General features: G+C 42.9%; 1 protein-coding gene across 1 annotated transcript in view; it reads left to right on the top strand.

The window, feature by feature from the left end:
* Positions 1-979: 979 nt before the first annotated feature.
* abr (ABR activator of RhoGEF and GTPase) overlaps positions 980-3,549 on the top strand; it is a 141,467-nt gene continuing 138,897 nt past the window's right edge. Inside the window, exon 1 of the mRNA XM_020600481.1 lies at positions 980-2,078. Within this exon, the coding sequence (XP_020456137.1) occupies positions 1,271-2,078 (808 nt within the window). The 5' untranslated portion in view covers positions 980-1,270. The remainder of the gene's footprint in view (positions 2,079-3,549) is intronic.

Genomic DNA, 3,549 nt, shown 5'->3' with positions numbered 1-3,549 from the left:
ACTAGCAATTGTTATATTCAAGTACTGTCAGGATTTAAAAGTTTTTGCATGACAAAGAATTTTGCTATAGTAGCCTACTCAAATCATAATACTTATTTTATTTGGGGATATAAGCAGTATGAAAAATTGTTAGTAAATATTTAGTACTATTTCTATTGTAGTGTTGGGGGAGGAGAGACACTTGGCACAGTCCCCCAGAAAGCCCCTTTGGGCAGGCTGTATATACAGTAGTTGTGGGTTTGGCAGGGATTGTGTGCGTTTGGTGTGTGTTCTGTTTCTGTGCAGTTGCACCTGTTGTGGATAAAGCAAGAAAAAGACAAGCTCTGGTCTTTGACCCTTCTTTACCCAGCCAACTCTACCCTATCATACATTATTATAGAGGTTGTATAAATTCAAAATGTAAGATAAATAATGATTTTGTCTTTAATTATTCGTTTTTTCCTTGTTGTTTTTAAATATATTGTGGCAAGCTTGCTCAAGGGATTCTGTATAGGAATGACACTGGAGCCAGGCTGTCTTTTTCTCCAGGCTTCCATGCTCCATACACTGCATGACTCTGGGTAGTCATTGTTTTTATTATCAGAACACAACACTGTACAACACAAACTTATATACAGTCATTTCCCCCCAAAAGGAGCCTGCAAAACTGAAACATAACCCACTAACCCAAAGTTTCCAGCCCCAAGAACACCTGCTAAGTGGGAAACCACATCAGACCTAACCGTCTGGGTGAGTGTGTCCATGATGCCGCCCTGACTCCCCAACACGCTACAATAGATTGTAAAAATAGAAATACAGGTATATGATCACTTAAGAATTTGACCTAGAAATGTTTCCTGCCTGGTAATCTTAAAGAAAGTAGGTCTTAAATCTGCTGGAGCCATGTCGTTTTCTTTTTCAAACAAGCAAAATTTCTGATTTTACTTTATTGTCATGAAAACAGCTTAGGCACTGCACTTGTCCGAACAACACTTGAAGGTAGCACGTTTCGATACAGGAAGTCTTGAAACTTTTTGGCGTAGTGGTAAACTTGTTATTTGCATAACATGCAGAAGCTCCGTGTATAGATACGCCTGCCATTTGTATGTGTGGGTGGTATAAGATGGTTAGAAAGTGGTCAAGTTAATATCGACAAGCAGACCCCCCCCCTCCCCTCAGGAAATATGACGAGTGTGTAAGGTGGATATATGCGACAAACAGAGCTGTTAGGTTCAGTCGCTGTCACTTTCAGACTGTTGTGTTACTGGACTGGCGGAAGGTGAACATCGACATGTGGGAACAGGAGGAATTTGCGAAACACTGGAGGAATGAATTTCCTGATGGTGAAGTGCCGCAAATGGACTTACACTCTGTCGAGGACATAGAGTCGGAGCTAGAGACATGTAAATCCAACCTGAAGAGGCTCCAGAAGGCTCTGGCGGAGGAGAAATTCAAGGTGATTTACCTGCAGACCACTATGGTTCGACAGAAGAAAAACGATCCGGAAAGGTTTGAAGGTAAAGATGAAAACTTCAACGCAGACACATCTGGTCTTTCTAAGACGGGAAATGTTAGGAAACCGCTGCGGCGGGACGATGAGAATGACGGGGAGAGGACCAAGGTGTCCGACTCTGGAGGCGTGAAGCTCCACACGGCAGGTAGCACAGCGGGGGTCACCAGCTCCTTCGGCCGGGAACGGAGCAGGTTTAGCGGCAAGACAGGCAAACCCGTCCCCATCCCTGTCCCGCCACGGAAACCCAACTACCCGAAAGGGGACATGGCTCCTATCACCGTCTCTCAGCCGAATGATAACGAGGAGAGCAGCGACCGGGAATACGAGGATGCGGAGCTGAATGCGAATTTCGTCAGGAATAACTTGTTAACACCCAAGTCCATCGGCATGGACATTCAGAGGAGCTACCGGGACACCCGGCGGCCTTTCCGTCACAGCAGGGACTTTGATTCTGGCGACGACGGCAGGCTGTCTCCGTCCTTTCCGCAGATTCACCGCAGAGCCTCCCGCGGTTCCGGGTGCAGCACCCCTGACAGGAGAAGTGATGGGTATCTGAGCTCCGACCATGAAGACTCTTCTTCTGCAGGTAATGTCAGTTGGCCTGCTACAGATGCTAATTGGTTATAACGAGAAATAACAAGGTGAAGACAAATTTGACTACTTCAACAAATAAAACACGCTGACAGTGTAGCATAGGACACAACATAAGACCAGAGGGAACCCCATGACAGTGACTTTGTCTTGACTCTAGACAGTGGAAAAGTCATTGTGGTCTTGGTCGGAGGATCCAAAGTACTGCCAATACAGTTTAAAGCTAGAAAGGGCCCTGGCATTAGAGACCTGACTTAGAGGAACTAGCACCTACAGTATTTCTATAAGTTATGCTGCAACAAATTACTCTTCAGGTATTGACAGACCAAGAAAAGTAAGGAACTAAGTACTGATAAAGAGGTTATTTCCTTTCCAGATGTAGTACCACATTGAAGTGTTTTAATCAGGCAGATTAGTGGTTTACCTCAGGCTAGGCTCAAGGTATTGATTCAGCATGTGAACAGAGAACTTAAATGTATTTGCATTAGTTGTGTTGTGTAGTCTATCTACATTAAATAGTCTATCCAGGAGCCTGTCCTGTGGTGCCTGGGGTCTGAACTAGCGCAGATTAAGGACAACAATTAAAAAGTCTGTAGAGGTTTTAGACCATACCTAGAGGAGTATAGTTGAGATTTAAGGGAACCGAAGACATATTTACACAGGCCGACTAAATCCAGCATTTTGATACACACTTGATTCAAGCGTTTTCAGTTTTGCTACAATCTTAAACAACACACACACACACACATGCAATCTGATCTTTTCAGCTCTGACATTAACCACTTTCATATGTTTTGAAATGTGATTCAGATTGCACTTGTTGCAGTGTGAACCAGATTAAAACCATTTTATTCCTCTCTTTACTTTCCCTATGTGACATTAAGCGGGTGTTGCTTGATGTCATATCCTGTGAGTTCAGCAGTGCACCACATAAATGGCCATGCGACTGTGAAAATAACACCAGAGAATGTGTCAAATGACTCCCTCCTCTGATGAAGAAACCATAACTGAAGGGGTGAAAATTAATCTGACACATGTTGTGAACATGGTCAAAAGAAAATACTCTTGAGCCCTCAGACTACACTTGATCCAAAGATTACAGCAATAAATACAAATATGTGCAATGGAAGCAAGATTCACAACAGTACATGTAAATCAATAAATGAGATGTTAAAAAAACTTAATAAATGAATTATAAATAGCTGTTGCAACCCTAAGCCTAATGCTGGCTTGCTTCCTATTTTTGCATGTGAAGCTTGGGCATCATTAACATGACAACCAATGTACTGTAGGTATGGCAGCAATACACAAGACCTTTACATTTATATTCAGTAAATTTACTTTAAGTAACAGGCTATATGGTGACTTAAAGCAGTAATTTTACATTGTGGGTACTCTCTGCTGTCAGAATGAAGCGCCAGCTGTCACTTAGTTTAGCTTGGCACAAAGACTGGTACCAGAGGGAA

This window comes from Monopterus albus, unplaced genomic scaffold (genome assembly GCF_001952655.1).
Source record: "Monopterus albus unplaced genomic scaffold, M_albus_1.0 scaffold47.1, whole genome shotgun sequence".
Lineage (NCBI taxonomy): Eukaryota > Metazoa > Chordata > Actinopteri > Synbranchiformes > Synbranchidae > Monopterus > Monopterus albus.
The sequence above is the reverse complement of the archived record's forward strand: the minus strand, read 5'-3'. Positions and strand labels throughout refer to the sequence as shown.